Raw genomic sequence first — 16,201 nt, 5'->3', positions numbered from 1 at the left:
TGGAATTCTGGGTTGAGATCCCAATGCCTGATGGGGCTAAAACATTGTCGCGGGTGGTTCTGGGTACATATTGTCAGGCCGCCGTTTCCTCCCTCCCTCCGTGAAAGCGGCAGCAGACAATCGTTTTGTGCCTTTTTTCTTGAGGAAATGAGATTCAAAAGTTCGTGGTTCTTTTCCTGTCTACCTGGCCAGTGCATTTGAGTTGAGAGTGCTGTTCAGAGCGATCACAATGGAGCACTCTGGGATAGCTCCCAGAGGCCAGTACCGTCGAATTGTGTCCACAGTACCCCAAATTCGACCCGGCAAGGCCGATTTAAGCGCTAATCCACTTGTCAGGGGAGGAGTAAGGAAATGGATTTTAAGAGCCCTTTAAGTCGAAAAAAAGGGCTTCATCGGTTGGACAGGTGCAGGTTTACATCGATTTAACGCTGCTAAATTCAACCTAAAGTCCTAGTGTAGACCAGGGCTAGGTGGCCCATTGGTCTGACCCAATATGGCTGTTGTTATGTTCTTATATTTTCCTTTACTATGAAACAAGAGAGGATTGTTGGTATATTTTTGTTAATCTGCAAGGGCAGCTGCTGTAAAGTCAAAAGATTCCAAGTCACTAGTGTATTTGGAGATGTAGAGGATATTTTGTGAACAAAAGATCCATTGAACCACATATTGTTTCAAAGGACACAGTCAACTTAATTACACTTCTCTTTGAACATTTTTTTTACCTATACTTTGGTTATAAGTAACACCTAATAACATTATAGTTGAAAGAAATTAGAGAGAAAATTTTTTTTCTAGGTTTTTTTTTAGCTTGTTTGTTTTGTACATTGACTGCTTCTTCTATGTAGAAAGTTTCACCTTTAATATAGCTAGATTCTCACAGTGGTACCCATTGCTGTAATTGGTTAGACTCCTCTCTTTCTTTGCTAGGGAACTCTGTCATAAAATTTAAGACTACAATAAATTTATCTTTTAACTCAACAAGATATATAGATGATAGCATCCCTTTTAAAAACAGGTTTCAGAGTAGCAGCCGTGTTAGTCTGTATTTGCAAAAAGAAAAGGAGTACTAGTGGCACCTTAGAGACTAACCAATTTATTTGAGCATGAGCTTTCGTGAGCTACAGCTCACTTCATCGGATGCGTTCAGTGGAAAAACAGTTTAGTCTCTCTTCATCTGCCTAACGTTGTTTGGCCAGCTAATGTAAAGTAGGACAATAGTAATGTGGAAGAAATCATTATTACCCAGTTGCTACAGAAGATATAAATGGTGTTATTGTGGAAAATTACTTCTGGATATCTCTTTTTTTGTGTGTGCCACTAAAATCTAAAGTAGCCCCTACAAATAAAACAGAGATGTATTTTAACTAGGCATTGCCCATAGGTCCTGATGGTCAGGTTTTCAGTCTGGTTAAATGTTGCACAAGGGGCTATAATGCAGCTGTTCAGCAGCGAATTCTTTATCAGAGAGGAACTCTCTTTGGGCACATCTGTGCCTGTATCTCTTATCTCCTGTTGTTGGAGGTCTGCTTTTTTGGGCCAGTCATCCACTGGCATAGGGCTCATCAAAGACCCCACAAAAGTGGCACAACGTAGAGCTGCTGGGCTGCAGTTCTAAGTTGTTCTGGGTCTGGCAGTGAGAATCAGGGAGGTGTACGTGACTCGCTGATGCCGCAGCACAATTCTGTGCCAAGTGGTGCCTTGGTATAGGAGTGAATCTAGCCTGATGTCTGTGGCGATGTGTCGTTTTCCCTAGGGCACAAACTTCCAATGCCAAGGTGACTAAACAGTTTTCCAGGAGTTCACATGGTGTCCAAGACCACACTAAATCTTGCTTCCTCCATGATTTTCCTTTTTTCCAGTATGGCATAGCATTTTAATACTACAAGGTGTGTTCAGAGAAATTTGGAAGACCGTGTCTGGCAGTTTGCATTGGGTTTTGAAATGCCCAGAGCTGCCTGGCCCTACGTAGAGGTTTATCAATGTGCAGAATGTGGCTATATCTACACAATGGGGACTATTCTGGCACAGTCACAGTGCTGTAGCTATGACAGGATAATCCCATGGCACAGACGCAGCCTACGTGGACGGAACGTTTTTTTTCTAGTGGTGTGGGAACACCATATCCTCAAGCTAGGTGGACGGAAGCCTTCTTCTGTTGACCTAGCTGCATCTATACTGGGGGTTAGGTTGGCATAGCTAGTTGGCTCCGGAATGTGGATTTTTCACATCCCGAGCGATGTAGCTGTGTTGACCTAAATTTAAGGTGTAGACCAGGCGTACATTTGAATCTTCTTTCCCCTGACAATTTGTCTGCCTTGTAACATGTTCCTCTTTAACAGCATTCTTTTGTAAAAGTTCGATTCCATTATGTGTATTATTTGGTTAGTGGTTATTGGTTCTTTGGCTCTGTGTCCTAGCATTGCAGTCATAATGTGAAATTTCATAGCAACTGTGACTGTCGTACAGAGATATCTTTTTTTGTTTGCTTATTGGGAATATCACTAAGACTTTATGCTGATGTACTTTTAGTTGTGCTTTGAGTATCCCACTATGTCCTGCTACGGTAAATAAGAGACCTACTAACCCCCTTTGTCTTTTCACACAGCTTTTTTCCTGTTATTCACTCTTATCATTATTAGCGTCTTTATTATTATTGATTTATAAAGCTCACTTTGTGTGTCACAGTGCTTCAAAAAGAGCACAATGAAGCAGAGCATTAAACAATAAGAACACATTTAACGCTCAGATAACCAACAGGGAATGGCTTAATAATGTAAGCATCATGTCTGAAATAAGTCATTCTAAAACTACAGCCTCAATTTTCAAAAGTAACCAGTGACTGTGCCTCAATTTTTGGATGTCCAACTTGACTCCTTAAAAGGGCTGATTTTTTTTAGAGGGTGAGTAAACATTTTCTGAAAATCCGGCCCTTTTAAGGTCAGGTTAGGCACCCAAAATTACTACTCACTCTTAAAAATTTAAGACCATGTGTTCAAATCCCATTTTTATTATTAAGTGTTTGTATTGCAGTAGCGTGTCGAGGTACTGTTTCGGTTTGACACTGTACAAACATGTTCACCCCTATGCAGAGTGCAGGCATGTGAGATCTTTGCCCTACTGAAGTCTGGCATTGTAAGATGTATTTGACTCTAATGGGACTACTTGTATGAGAAAAATCAAATGTATATACGTGTTTTCAGGATTGGGGCTTAAAGCATTGCTTAACTTTGAGAACATGAGTTAGAGTTTGTCTATACTACTACTTATGAAAAAACACACCTCTGAGCGACATAAGTTTCACCGGCATAAGTGGTAGTGTGCACAGCTTCTCCCGCCAACAGAGCTACTGACGCTCATTGGAAGTGGTTTAATTATGCTGATGGGAGAGCTCTCTCCCATCAGCATAGAGAAGCTACATGAGAGATCTTACAGCAGCACAGCTGCATCGGTACAGCTGTGCCATTGTAAACTCTATTGTGTAGACATAGCCTTAGTCCCTGTTAAAGGCAATAGGGCTACTTATGTGCTTTGCTGATTAGGGCCATAGTCCCTTCCTAGAGGATCTGAGCCTAGGAAGAAAAGCAACATAGGGAGGGTGAGCAAAGAGGAATAAAACATCCAATCAAACCATATGTTTAAAATTATTTATATATAGCAATCTTCCCCAAGTATTTCATTATGTGAAACAATCCCCCTTTTCTTCCGGAAAACTAGCTTTTTACAAAATATTTGCAACTGACACAACTCTTGTATAAATGTTTTTAACAGGTTGTATCAAGCCGTGAAAATTCTGTATTCCTTTGGGATTTTTGTGACCTATTCAATTCAGTACTACGTTCCAGCAGAGATCATCATTCCAGCAGTTACCTCGAAAGTGCAGCAAAAATGGAAGCTGTTCTGTGAATTTATGGTCAGGACACTCTTGGTCTGCTCGACCTGTAAGTACACCATACAACCTTCATAATAATGCTCACTGTTACGTTTCTTTGAGACGTGCTTGAAAGAATGAATGTTTCTCCTTAGATATTTTTTTTTTGTGGGGGGGAGCAGGGATTGGTAAATCTAAGATGATGATTCACTGACTCTGTATTTTGGGGGTTTTTTTCTATAAACAAGTCAGTGACTTGATCACTGTAATGTTTGGTTCATATTATTATAACAGTATTTTGTTGGTAGGATTGATCAAGAATCTGACAAGGCAAATATTTTTTGGCCAGTGAATCTGCTAGTTCTACCAGAAGACACTTGAAACAGTTTTCTTACAATGAAAGATTTTGTTTCTAATTTAATGAAAGAGTTAAACAAAATCCATGCTGTCCTATATGCACTTCTTTTGTGTGTGACTTAACAGTAGATGCTCTGCAGAGAGAAATCATTCATCTTCCTTGCCAAATCCTGAGGACCAAGTCTTGACCCTGCTGCTCTGTAGACACATACATAGCAGAACCTATGCAGCTTGGCCAAGAGCACTACCAGCCCATGGAGTGCTATTTTGCATCTGAGTGGGCGAAATGCCTAGAGAGAGTTCTCTAGCTGGCCAGCCCTGCCCTCATCCTCTGGAAGTTGAAATCTGAGACTCCATTCCGTCCTCTCCACTTCAAATGCCATATGTAGGAGTCACTAGTGCATTGGTGCTTCCATCAATGTTTCTGTATACTGGGGGGGAGGGACTGCCCAGCTAACTGGTGTTGTGAAGACAATGAAGGGGGTCTAGCAAAATCTATTTCCTCCTTCCACATTCATCACCGAAGATGGCAAATAGCCTGGAAGGGTTAAAATGAAGAGAGAGGGAAAATTTTCCTTCAAAATGCATGGTCAACCTGTGGAACTCATTGTCATAGGGTGTTGTGGAGGCCAAAAGTATAACTGGGTTCAAAAAAGAATTAGATAAGTTCATGGAGGATAGGTTCATCAATAGCTATTAGCCAAGATTGTCAGGGACACAACCCCATGCTCTGATGTTCCTAAATCTCTGCTGCAAAGCTGGAACTGGACTGTAATGGATAGATCACACGATAATTGCTCTGTTCTGTTCAGTCTCTCTAAAGCATCTAGCACTAGCCCCTGTTGAAAGACAGGATTCTTGGCTAGATGGACCGTTGGTCTGATCCAGTATGGCCATTCTTATGTTTTTTCATGAATTCGGTTTATTTTTTTGGTCAGAATCAAAAACTGAATTTTTGGCACTTTTCAGTTGCTGAAAACCAAAAATTCAGATATTTTTTCTACCAAAAAAAAAAAATCTAAATTTTTCATGGGGGGGAAAATCATTTTTGGACCAGGTGTGGTTAGATGTAGATAGATGTTTGGTTGCGTGTGTGTGTTTCCTTTGCATGCCGCCCCATCTCTGCACAGACAGCTGGCATGACAGATCTTGAGTGAACAGCCCAGTGACCACAAAATACGTTAAGGGACAAAAGCACCTAGCCAGGTTTATTGTCAACGAAGCACGGTACTAGTATCCAGCAGACTATACCGGATGGCTAATACATCTACGCCCATAACAATGGACCAACTCAGTGAACGGCGGGACTTTCCATTCCTTCCTAGCCCAGACAAAGATACTCCCTCTGAGATATGTATTTATACCCTGATACAAACTAGTTAGTACTGCCCCTATGACATAGTTAGTTACTGCCCCCTGACGTCGCTAGTTATCACCCATTATTTTGTACATGTTGGTTTGATCAAAACATGTACGAAAGGGCTTATGTCTCAGGCTCTCTTCCTACTACACTAGGTATAGTTAAAATGCATAAAAGTTGTTAAGTGGAGTCTAGTACCTGTGTCAGTCAGAATGGGCTAATTCATGTACAATGTATATGGGAAATACAACATGCAGGCAGGTTTTAGTATAGAGTGTTACACAAATGATTACTCTTTGTAATCAAGTCCAATAAAACAAATGGTGGCTCTCAATATCAGATGGTAAGGAAATAATTTGAATAAGCAAGAGAGGAAATTGCCCTTTGGTTTTGTTTAATATCACCTAACTTGCTATTGGCACCCCGAAAACAGAAAATAGTATTCCGGGTACAGAATCCTCACCTTTGCATAAGATAAAGGAACAAGATGTGAAGGGTTTCCTTTGAACAATTTAGTGGCAGTGCAAATCTCCAGTAGCACTGTGCAGTGTTTGTTATTTTCTCAGCAAAGTTGGTCATGCATTGTGACTCCGTTAAGTTTAAGGTCAGTGATTGACTAGTTGAGTTGTTCCCATGTTGACTGAACTCACTCAAACTTTTCCAAGGTTCACATTGCTGTGGAATTTCTTTCCATGAGCTTCAATAGGCCTAGCTGCAGTCCCAACTTCATTTCTTTCAACCCCAAGAGGTCCCTTACTTCCTGTCATGCTGTGACATTCTCGCATCCCATTCTACTCCCTTTCCGGGTGCTCATACCATAATTGTTTCTTAAATGTGATGTGTAGGATGGGCATTGACCACTCTTTGAACATAGTACGTTTTGGGACTTCCTAGTCCAGAAATACACAATGCATTCTAGCGCGCCTCTGACCAGAAAAGCCAGTGGCAAACTGATTTTAAATGTTGCATGTCTCTTCATCACTTCCCTGTGGAGCTGACTCCATTGTCTAATCCATCCTGCTGTCCAAAAACTTTCTTTGATATTTAGCCTCAGTTTTTATTGCCTTAATTTTATTATATTATCTCTAATTCATGCCACTGGGTACTCAGTAGCTGGGAAAGGAGAAAGTGGGCAACAGCCTCCAGAAAGGGGATGAAAAAGGGAAAGGGGGCAGCAGCTGAAGAAGCTGGAATGGGAGCCGCTGTGGGAAGGAAAATGAAGGGCCTGTAGTCACCAAATAGGAAGAGTCCAGAGGTGGGAGACTTTGGGAGAACTGGAGGGGTAATGGAGTAGTGGCCTATATAGGGGATCAGTTGGATGATAGGTAAGGGGGGAGCAGGGAGAAGCCACTGATGAAGGGGGCATGGTACATTTACAGGTTGTTGTTTTTTAACATCTTGGCTCGCTGTATGGAACTATGGTTTTGCAGAGTTTTAGGGCTGTTTTTGTTGAGATTAAATATCTTGTTCTTCATTTCAGAGCAAGATCAACATTTTCTCAATGATTTCAAGTGAGAGAATGCTAAATGTTTTTTGGGGTGGGGTGGTGGTGTAAAGACAGTTTAAAGAGAATGAGTGAGAGCTTGTAAAGTGAGACCAGGTTGCTGTTTGCTTCTGCCTAAATTTACCAGTGATGGGAGATTGTAGAATGGACCTGATGAAGGGCTCAGGGTTGTACTGGAACACTTGAAAATATAAAAGTGAGATTGGTAGCAATGTCCTTGATTAAATGTAATGCACTTGATGGCTTATTCTCTTGGCTGTTGTGATATATATTGGCCTATCATATGGGCAGTACCACCACTCACTACTGAGTCACTTGGGATTGCAGCATTTTCCACACAGCTTGCCAGAAAGAGCACATGTCACCATCTTTTTTGGCAAATATTTATGGAAAGGGACATGGGACACACTCATAATTTGATTAGGTTCAGAATTCTTCTTCAGCAAAAGATAGTTTTGGAGAAAAGGAAAGATGAAGGAATTGAGACACATTTGCCCACTTTTTTGTCTTGAACTCCATTTCTCATCTTCCTGTTTTTCTCTCCTTAGCCTACCATTTCTTGTCTTGTTACCTCGTCTCCAATAAATTTCCCCTCCTTTCTTTCTTTAGTCATTGAGCAGCCCATGTTCTCCCTACACAAAAGCTTTAAATTATGGCCCTGTCACTCCTCCAGCGCTCTCTCATTACTGCTACCTTCATCAGTTCCTCCCACTCTTTGCTTTGCACATTTTGCTGTGCTGCCTGCTATGTATGGAACAGTATCCCAATTCCTCCTCACCAGCTGTCCACTCAGTTCTGTTTAAAATCCTCTAATAAAATGTGCTTCTCAGAATTTTTGCTTTGTTGCTTTCCTTACTTTTGATCTTGCCATACCTTCCTCTTCTGAATTGTTTGTCCAAATTTGTTTTCCTTGTGGTTTATTAGGTTGAAAGCTCTCTGGGGAAGGGAACCTGTCTTTTAGACTATATCTACTCTACAGAGCTGTCTCTTAGACTGTATCTACTCTACAGAGTTTATGCTGTACCAACATAGCCCCCTAGTGCAGACACAGCATACACTGGTAGAAGGAGGAGTTCTGCTGTTAGAATACCATCTCCCTGAATGATATTTGCTTTGCTGAAAGAAGCCTTCTTCTGTCGGCATACCTGTGTCTGCATTTTTTTTTTTTGTTGGCGTAGCTATGTCACTAATGGATATGGTTTTTTACACCCCTGATTGATGTATTGTGCTGCTATAAGTTTTATGTGTAGATCAGGCCTTAGTGTAGCACCTGTATATGTACTTAAACTGCTGTTCCAATTTTAACACCACCTTATAACTAGCTACCATAGTTATCACTGCTTCTGTGTTTATACCCTCCTTCTAGTTTTGTCCTTCTGCGAGGCACTAGTTATAATCAGGACTTGATTTCAACATTTCAACATTGCTTTGCTCTCACCAATCTTTCTGAAACCAGGTTTTAAAAGTAAAAATGTGCTTTGATCCCTCGTGCAGGATAACAGTGACAGAATATGCAGAAATGTCCAGGTTATTCAGAAATTGTATACTGATTAAAGGGGCTCTGCTAACTTAAGAATCATATGCTAAAAACGACAATTGTTTGTTACTAATAACATATTAGGATATTAAGAGAGAGGACTTGACAAATTCATCTAACTTTTCATTATGTTGTTGGTTTACTTTTTGGATTTCCCAAATCAAAACCAATTAAGCTGTTGTTTTATTATTCCACAAGGGTACTAATGCCTTGCAGAAAAAAACACATGTTCTGAGGTCTATGCCCAAAGAAGTTTACATTCTGAGTGAAGGACTTGACTGACAGACAAGTGTGGATATAAAATATCAAAGAGAAGGGGACGTGTATTATAGATGTATGATTATGTGGTTAGACGAGAAGCTGGATATGAGTCAATAGAGTGCCCTTGTTGCCAAGAAGGCTAATGGCATATTGGGCTGCATTAATAGGAGCATTGCCAGCAGATCGAGGGACATGATTATTCCCCTCTATTTGGCATTGGTGAGGCCACATCTGGAGTATTACGTCCAGTTTTATGCACCCCACTACAGAAAGAATGGGGACAAATTAGAGAGAGTGGAGGACAACGAAAATGATTAGGGGGCTGGGGCATATGACTTACAAGGAAAGGCTGAGGGAACTGGGCTTATTTAGTCTTCAGAAGAGAAGAGTGAGGGGGAATTTGATAGCAGCCTTCAACTACCTGAAGCGGGGTTCGAAAGGGGGTGGAGCTAGGCTGTTCTCAGTGGTGGCAGATAACAGAACAAGGAGCAGTGGTCACAAGTTGCAGTGGGGGAAGTCTAGGTTGGATATGAGGAAAAACTATTTCACTAGGAGGGTGGTGAAGCACTGGAATGGGTTACTTAGGGACGTGGTGTAATCTCCATCCTTAAAGGTTTTTAAGGCCCGGCTTGACAAAGCCCTGGCTGGGATGATTTAGTTGGTGTTGGTCCTGCTTAGAGCAAGGGGTTGGACTAGATGACCTCCTGAGGTCTCTTCCGATCCTAATCTTCTATGATTCTATGATTTGATACATACATACTTCTAGGTAGTACAGATGTGTTTTAAATTAAAGTTTTCACTTTTTCTTTCAGATATTTAGTGTTGCAGTGTTTGTATTTCAAATACAACAGTGGATTTTTTATTTGTTCTAAAATATTTCTTTGGGTGGAATTTTTTAATTATGGAAATATTTCCATTGGTTTTAGGTCTTAAAAAGGTATGCCTTAAAAATTACTGGGCTCCACATTTAAGTTGACAACACCTCTTTAATTGTCTTGTAAGGTTTTATTGGATTCTCATAAACTAATTAACATAGGATGATGCAGAACATATGTTTTATTGCAATAGATCCCCCATTGATAATTTATGATAGGTGAGTGTGTATATAGCTTTTCATGCAAAGATCCCAAGTAGCTTGGCAATTTTTACAAATTGTTCTTCTCTATGATTAACCAGTGTGACAGGGTCAGGCCAGATTGCTACAGGAGAGTGATAGAAGGCAGATAATTAGCCCCAGGTTAAGTAGGTCCCTTTTCCCTGAGTAAGGTAATAGGGAAGGTTCCAGAACAATCAGGAATTTTCTGGAAACAAGGCAGACAAGCTGATTAGAACACCTGCAGCCAATCAAGAAGCTGCTAGAATCAATTAAGACAGGCAGGCTAATCAGGGCACCTGGGTTTAAAAAGGAGCTCACTTCAGGTTGTGGTGTGCATGCGAGGAGCTGGGAGTAAGAGGCGCAAGAAGCTGAGAGTGAGAAGGCATACTACTGGAAGACTGAGAAGTACAAGCATTATCAGACATCAGGAGGAAGGTCCTGTGGTGAGAATAAAGAAGGTGTTGGGAGGAGGCCATGGGGAAGTAGCCCAGGGAGTTGTAGCTGTCACGTAGCTGTTACAGGAGCCACTGTAGGCAGCTGCAATCCACAGGGCCCTGGACTGGAACCTGGAGTAGAGGGCAGGCCCGGGTTCCCTCCATCCTCCCTACTTGATACCGGAGGAGTTGACCTGGACTGTGGGTTCCACCAGAGGGGAAGGTCTCTGGCCTGTTCCCCGATCCACTAGGTGGATCAGCAGAGATTGTGGGGATTGTTCTTTTTCCTTTTCCCCATACTGGCCAGTGATGAGGCTAACTGGGTGAATGGCAGATTTGAGCCACGAAAGTGGCCAAACTGAGGGCTGCTGTGAACCTCTGAGGCAAGCAAATCCGCCAATGCGCAGGACCCACCAGAGGAGGAACTTTGTCACACCAGTTACATGGTGAACATCACCTAGGCTGTGAACATTTTATTCTTTCAGGACCTCTGCTCTCCACTGTTCCAGCTGAGATTTACTTTCTCTTCTGTCAGACTGACTTCTGCCTGCCTGGGAGAGCAGGATGTACAGCCTCTACCAAAGTCATTTCAGATTGGTTAGTACAAGCTGCCATAGTATCACGGGGTGGTTCACTTACTGCTTCTTTATTCACCAAGCACAAAGACTGTGGTATTCATGGACTGGACACTGGAGTATTTCTCTGAACCTCAACCTTTTTGGTAGTGCTGTTCTTGTGCCACTGACTTTCAGAAGCATTATTACATTGAAACCAACAGGAACTGTCGGAGCTCAGCACTTTTGACAATCAGGCCACTAGTCAATACTGGCACATGAAAGGTTGTTGTCTTCTATTCTGATTCCCATATGTCAGCTCAACAGTGATGATAGGGCCAAATGAAGTCTTTCTACCTCTTTCTTGTATCAGGTTCATGGCTTCTTTCATCTTTAAACCTTTTTTGTTCTATATCATTCTTCACCATGTTTATCCAACACATCCTTGGTCTCCCTCTATTTCTAGTTCCTTGCACTCTGGTATGTATTGCTATGTATGGTATCTTTTCCAGGTCCGCGCTGGTCGCCCTTCCTGCAGCCCCCATTGGCCTGGAGCAGCGAACCGTGGCCAGTGGGAGCCGCGATCGGCCGAACCTGCGGACATGGCAGGTAAACAAACCGGCCCAGCCTGCCAGGGGCTTTCCCTGAACAAGCGGCGGCCCTAGTTTGAGAACCACTGCTTTAGAGGACTTGATGCATGTGTTTAGCATTAAGTGATGCAGTCATTTTCTTAGATGTGGCAGATGCACTAATCACAGGTGGTATTTTTGAGTAACAATTTGTCGTACTTAAAGAAGAGTATTATGTGAGAAATAAATTGAAAAGTCACCTTAGAGGTAAAAAACTAAGTAATTAATTCGACTTTTAGGTGGGCTTTGAAATTTGTGCGTGAAGTGTAATGGGAAATTTAAACAAGGTGACTTATAACCACAAGAAATGTTTATAAATTGCCAATCAATAAAATAAACAAAATGCGTGATTTAACTGGAGTATAATTTGGTGGTATCCATAATAATTGATTTTTCATTGTAGATTTGTGTGTTTTTCATGTTAGATATTAGTGACTCAGACTTGACTCAGACATGAATACTTCTAATTCTCCGTAAGAAAGTTCAGAATTCAAATTTAATCTAAGAAACAGGGATGTGTTCTCAGTGTGACATAGGTATTTATCGAGCTCCCAGAGATGGCAAATATTATGTTGAATTAAGGTTGCTTGTATCCTTCTTCTGGATTTTGGGCCATACACCAAATATGATCAGTTTTGTCTGGATAAGAGAGGGCATCCAGTTATTTATGGGAAAGGAAGATAAGATCTGGAATGGAAAAAGTAGCAGGTTGGCCTCTCTAATTTGTATAGTTATTTAGTTATTGGGGCAATGGGAATTGCTTTACCTTTGTAACTTCACAGATACTCAGTGCTAGTCAGTTCCCTGTAATATTTTGAATAGTTCAAAATGTCTGTTTCATTATTACTAATTAATCTGACTTGCCTTGATGCTGTTGGTAGTTGCCCTTGGGAGCTGTAGTGCTGTAATATATGTGTACTTTGGATAAGTAAAACTAAAACGAAAAGGAGTACTTGTGGCACCTTAGAGACTAACCAATTTATTTGAGCATGAGCTTTCGTGAGCTACAGCTCACTTCATCGGATGCATGCCGTGGAAACTGTAGCAGACTTTATATATACACAGAGAATATGAGAAAATGCCTCCTCCCACCCCACTGTCCAGCTGGTAATAGCTTATCTAAAGTGATCATCAGGTGGGCCATTTCCAGCACAAATCCAGGTTTTCTCACCCTCCACCCCCCCACACAAATTCACTCTCCTGCTGGTGATAGCCCATCCAAAGTGACAACTCTTTACACAATGTGCATGATAATAAAGTTGGGCCATTTCCTGCACAAATCCAGGTTATCTCACCCCCCTCCCAAGAACCACACACACAAACTCACTATCCTGCTGGTAATAGCTCATCCAAAGTGACCATTCTCCCTACAATGTGCATAATTAAGGTGGGCCATTTCCAGCACAAATCCAGGTTTTCTCACATCCCCCCCACCCCCATACACACACAAACTCACTCTCCTGCTGGTAAAACCCCTTCAAAACTGACCACTCTCCAAGTTTGATAGTGAGTTTGTGTGTGTGGTTCTTGGGAGGGGGGTGAGGGGGTGAGATAACCTGGCAAGGGTGGCAATACCATACCAGGCCATCCTTACTTCTGTGCTGCTGGTGGTGGCTCTGCCTTCAGAGCTGGGTTCCCGGCCAGCAGCCGCCACTCTCCAGCTGCCCAGCTCTGAAGGCAGCGCTGCAGCCAACAGCATTGCAGAAGTTAGGGTAGCAGCACCACAACACCCCCTCCAATAACCTTGTGGCCACCTCACAATTCCTTTTTGGGTTAAGATCCCTACAATTACAACACTGTGAAATTTCAGATTTAAATAACTGAAATCATTAAATTTATTATTTTTAAAATCCTATGACCATGAAATTGACCAAAATGGACCGTGAATTTGGTAGGGCCCTAAGTATAAGTTTAGCAGGTATGCTCGTTAGTTTGTGAAATGTATAACATTCATTGCAGGTTGAAAGATAAGATTCTTCTTCAAGTGCTTGCTCATGTCCATTCCATATTAGGTGTGTGGGCTCGCCATATGCATAAGTGCCGGCAGTTTTTCCCTCAGCAGTATCCGTAGGGGACAGGCTCTGGCACCCTCTGGAGTGGCACCCGTATGGCATGGTATAAGGGGCGCCGCCGGCTCCCCCCAACCTCAGTTCCTTCTTGCTGCCAGTGATGGTGCTGGAACATCTGCTGCTTTGGCTAGCGTTGTTTTGTTTTCTGTTCTTGTGAACTTTGAAAACCTGTAATATAGTTGTATATAGTTAGTAGTTTCTTAGTTACCCTTAGTAGCAGTTCTCAACTTTTAGCTAGTCCCAAATGGGACTCAGCCGGGGGGACGGGGCATGCTTTAAGCCCTGCGATTGCTGCAAATGGCCTATGCCCGTCAGTGATCCACATACCAGCTGCCTAAGGTGCACAGGTGAAGGGCACATAAGTGACAAGTGTCGTATCTGCAAATCCTTTAAACCTAGGGTGAAGAAGGAGTACGATATCCATCTGAAAGCGCTTCTAAAGGAGTTGGCACTCACTCTGGCACCAGAGCAGCAGTCCGACTCTGCACCGAGCATCGCGGCCTCCGTGCGCAGTGCTCTTCTGGCACGGTCCACGAGCCGGCACCAGTCCCCCTCCCCGGCTCCGGGAAAGAAGCTGAAAAAGACTGGGAGGGGAAGATCCCCTACCTCCTGTAAGGGAGAGGAGAGGGCTGGGAGTGAGCTACGACCTGTGCCGGGCAGCTCAACATCCCCTTCGGGAAGTCGGGCTCCAGCTCAAGTTGAGCAGTGTAGCCCATCCCATGGTTTGCCTGCGACCCCAGATAGTGGTGCAGGCCCTAGCCAGCTTCAGGTGCTGTCGATGGCCAAAGCTCTTTGAACAGCTCAAGAGATCAGGCTGCTCCTGGTGCTGCCCACACTGGTTCCCACAGTACCCCAGTCTCAGGGAAAACCTGTGTTGGGACCTATGCGTGTGTCCCTGCCTCAGCGGTACCGATCCCCATCGAGAGGGACGTCCCTCCATCACTCGCCTGCTTGAAGCAGTCACGCCTCAGGACTAGAGAGGCAGGCTCAGCAGAGCCCTCTTCAGTCCCCGCACCAGGGGCACCGATCGAGGGACTCGAGGCGTATCTCGCTGGTACATTGGCACAGACCCTCTGAGGCATCCGCCACCTGACAAGAACTCCGGGACTGGCCGCAACCACTCCAAGGGCCTGGTACTGATTCCAGAACCGATTGGACACCAGAGACCGCCGATTGACGGGCTGTCATCACCTGTCTCCAAGAAGGAGGTCACCCTACTCAGGACGATCCTCTCAGCAACTGGCCCATAGTAGGTCCTGGTCCCGTTTGATGTCCCGGTACCGGTCAAGTAGCATGAGGCATGGATCACTGGGTATCCGACACAGATCAGCCAAACGCCGTCGGTCCCTAAGAGCCAGACCAAGACAGTCTTGCTCAGATAGGTCAGCTTTGGAATGCAGCGGTCGGCACCAGTTGGATAAGAGCCACTGCTCAGCCTGATCCTGGTTGCCCGGTACCAATCACTCTGCTGGTAGCTCCAGCTCGGAGCAAAGTTCCCTAACTGCAGGACAAGCCCCGGTACTAGTGGTGCCGACTCCATTATTAGCACTGAAACCTGTCCCATGGCCCCAAGCGCAGTGGCCTGTGCCATGGTATCCATGGAATCCTTGTGGGTTCACCCAACCTTCCCAGGCTGCCCGATCGGTGTCGGGAGCCTCAGAGAGGCCAGCGGTCTCAGTATCCCGTCCCCCTTCGGTGCTCAAGGCTTCGGGGGGTAAGATCCCACAGGTCCAGGAAGACCCAGGGGAGCAAGCTGCTGGACCACTAATGGACGTGGAGGTTCCCGCAGCACCGGCATCGTCCTCGTCATTGCTGGATGAGGCTATCACAGGGCCCCCTCACCCAGTTCCTAAGGGTGACCCCAAAGCGCACCAGGAACTTTGAAAGAGGGTTACTTCTAACCTGGGGCTTCAAGCAGAGGAACTGGAAGAGCCCTCGGACTCTCTCTTTTATGTCCTCTGCTGCTACCAGGGTGGCTCTACCCCTTCATGAAGGGGTTTCCAAAATCACTAATGCCCTGTGGTAGGCCCCCTTTTCCCTGACCCCTATCTCTAAAAGGGCCGAACACAAGTACTTCATGCCAACCAAAGGGCATGAGTACTTATACTCCAACCCAGCCCCTAATTCCCTTGTGGTTGAGGCGATTAACCACAAGGAGAGGCAAGGACAACCTAGGGCCACCCCGAAAAATAAAGATTCGTGGATGCTGGATCTCTTTGGACATAAGGTTTATTCATCTTCCAGCCTTCAGCAAGCCCTTCTTGGCTGAAATGATTTTAATATGTGGCAAGCCATGGCCAAGTTGGAAGGGTCTCTCCCCAAGGCTTCCAAGAAGGAGTTCTGAGCGATCCTAGATGAGGGCATGACGGTGGCCAGGGCAGCCCTCCAGGCGGCGTTGGATGCTGCTGCCCGCACCATGGCTTCTGCTATCTCCATGTGACGAGTCTCTTGGCTGCTCTTTTGGGTTGTCCACGGAGGCCCAGCAGTCATTGCAGGACTTGCCCTTAGACGGCCAAGACCTACTTGCAGAGC

The 16,201-nt window shown here is 44.0% G+C and overlaps 1 protein-coding gene across 1 annotated transcript in view; it reads left to right on the top strand.

Moving 5' to 3' along the window:
• Nucleotides 1–16,201, top strand: part of SLC36A4 (solute carrier family 36 member 4) — a 244,769-nt gene that overhangs the window by 112,259 nt on the left and 116,309 nt on the right. The window contains exon 10 of the mRNA XM_084626197.1: nucleotides 3,769–3,938. Coding sequence (XP_084482323.1) covers nucleotides 3,769–3,938 — 170 coding nt within the window. The remainder of the gene's footprint in view (nucleotides 1–3,768; nucleotides 3,939–16,201) is intronic.

This window comes from Lepidochelys olivacea (assembly GCF_965140295.1).
Source record: "Lepidochelys olivacea isolate rLepOli2 genome assembly, chromosome: 1".
NCBI lineage: Eukaryota > Metazoa > Chordata > Testudines > Cheloniidae > Lepidochelys > Lepidochelys olivacea.
This window is presented reverse-complemented; position numbering and strand designations above follow the sequence as displayed.